At 51.8% G+C, this 1670-nt stretch overlaps 1 protein-coding gene across 1 annotated transcript in view; it reads left to right on the top strand.

Moving 5' to 3' along the window:
* The first annotated feature begins 1495 nt into the window (after positions 1 to 1495).
* LOC117151249 (protein dachsous-like) overlaps positions 1496 to 1670 on the top strand; it is a 957-nt gene continuing 782 nt past the window's right edge. The window contains exons 1-2 of the mRNA XM_033318869.1: positions 1496 to 1512; positions 1582 to 1670. The exon at positions 1582 to 1670 is cut by the window's right edge and continues 337 nt beyond it. Coding sequence (XP_033174760.1) covers positions 1496 to 1512; positions 1582 to 1670 — 106 coding nt within the window. The remainder of the gene's footprint in view (positions 1513 to 1581) is intronic.

Genomic DNA, 1670 nt, shown 5'->3' with positions numbered 1-1670 from the left:
GGCCTTGCAGGTGCCGCCATGTCAGTGCATGCCTAACCTCGAAGCCGCGCGGAACGGACGCTGGGCCCAAGAACGCAACACCTCGTGCTCCGTTTGCTTCTTGCCGCTGCTCTTTCCGTTTGAATGTAAACCACACTCGAGACCACCTAAATTCGTCGCGAGTCCAGTGCATCGCGTTATATCGATCGCGTGTACGTGTGATTTCGGAGCGATTCGAATCGATTCGGATCGCGAACATATAAACAGGGAACCGAGAGAGGGGTGTATCGAAGCGAAAGGAGACTATCACGAGAGTGGTTCGGAGTAAACGTCCTACGATACGCGACGGGAAGGTCGTATCCAGCGTGTGTATTCGCAAGCTCGTCGTTTTAGCGCATCTTATAATCTTTTTTTCTCGTCGCGCGTGACGTCGATTATGGTTCGCGATTCGTGATTCGTGATTCGTCGTCCTCGTATAGGTTATAGTGTGTCGAGCGTGTGACAGTTTTTGCGGAAGGACCGTGACTGGTGCTGTTTTGCCACGAATACACAGCAGTGGTGGAAGTAAGAAGTAACAAGTTGGCGACGAAGAAGGAAGAGACTCGGCTCGTTCGTTGGACCGACTCGTTCTACATGGTCGTTAACGTGCGTGCGCAACGACGTTCGACGATTTCTCAAATCCGAAAGACAGAAGTGGAGGAAGACGACGACGAGGAAATCGGCGTATGGAATACGCGTCGAGGAAGATGAGACAACAAGCAGGAACAACGAGATTGCTGCTGGCATAAAAATCAATCCACATAGCAAATCGTGATCGAGAAGGGTCAATTTTTGGTGGAAATTCGACAGAAGCTCAACGTAGAAAGAGAGAGAGAGAGAGAGAGAGAGAGGGAGTGAGAGAGACATGAAGGGCGTTCCAGACGCGAAACGATCGCACCGGGTTCGCGACCGGTCGTGTTGATCGTCGAGTTATCGGACGTGGATCTAACGCGAGGAATGTACGATATCTCGAGGCGAAGATATTCCAGCAAAGGTGAGGACAGCGCGGATACCACAGCCTGCTACAGAGAGAGGTAGAGAAAGGAAGGGAAGCGATAGGAAGGAGGAAGGAGGACGAAGAATAAAGGTGGAACGGGGTCGGATAAACTCGTATCTACCGAAGGAATTTCCACAAGGAGATATCGCGCGAGTCGTTACAAACGGCATGTTTATAATCTAGCGCAATCACCTTCGAAACGTTTGGCTTCGTTGGCAAGGATCGGGCAGGTTCTATCGGTTCTGTGGGATATAGGCGCGGACGCACAGTCGAACGTAATTCCTAGGAGTGCAAGTGTTTACGAGAGAAACGACCAGGGTAAACGTGATTGTGGTTGGTGGTGGTGCTGCTAGTGGGTGATTAATGTGTCGGTTGATCGCGTACTCGTGCTTTCTTCCGCCGGTTTTTTAACATCCGACCGTACGAGACGCGTGCGGACTGTCGACAAGAAACAGAAGAAGAGAGAGATTTCCTGGCCGTATGAAGAACATTTGGAGGTATCGATCGGTGCCGCGTCCTCTCACGATCCATTATTTAGGAATGAAAAGATCGAGATAATAGCCAAGGACGGCGGAGGCGAAGGTGGAGGCGGCGGCGGTGGCGGTTGTGGAGGCCCCAGGATGCGGCACCTGCTACTACTGTTCCTCGTCCTGGG

This window comes from Bombus impatiens, unplaced genomic scaffold (assembly GCF_000188095.3).
Source record: "Bombus impatiens unplaced genomic scaffold, BIMP_2.2 scf_0129, whole genome shotgun sequence".
NCBI lineage: Eukaryota > Metazoa > Arthropoda > Insecta > Hymenoptera > Apidae > Bombus > Bombus impatiens.
This window is presented reverse-complemented; position numbering and strand designations above follow the sequence as displayed.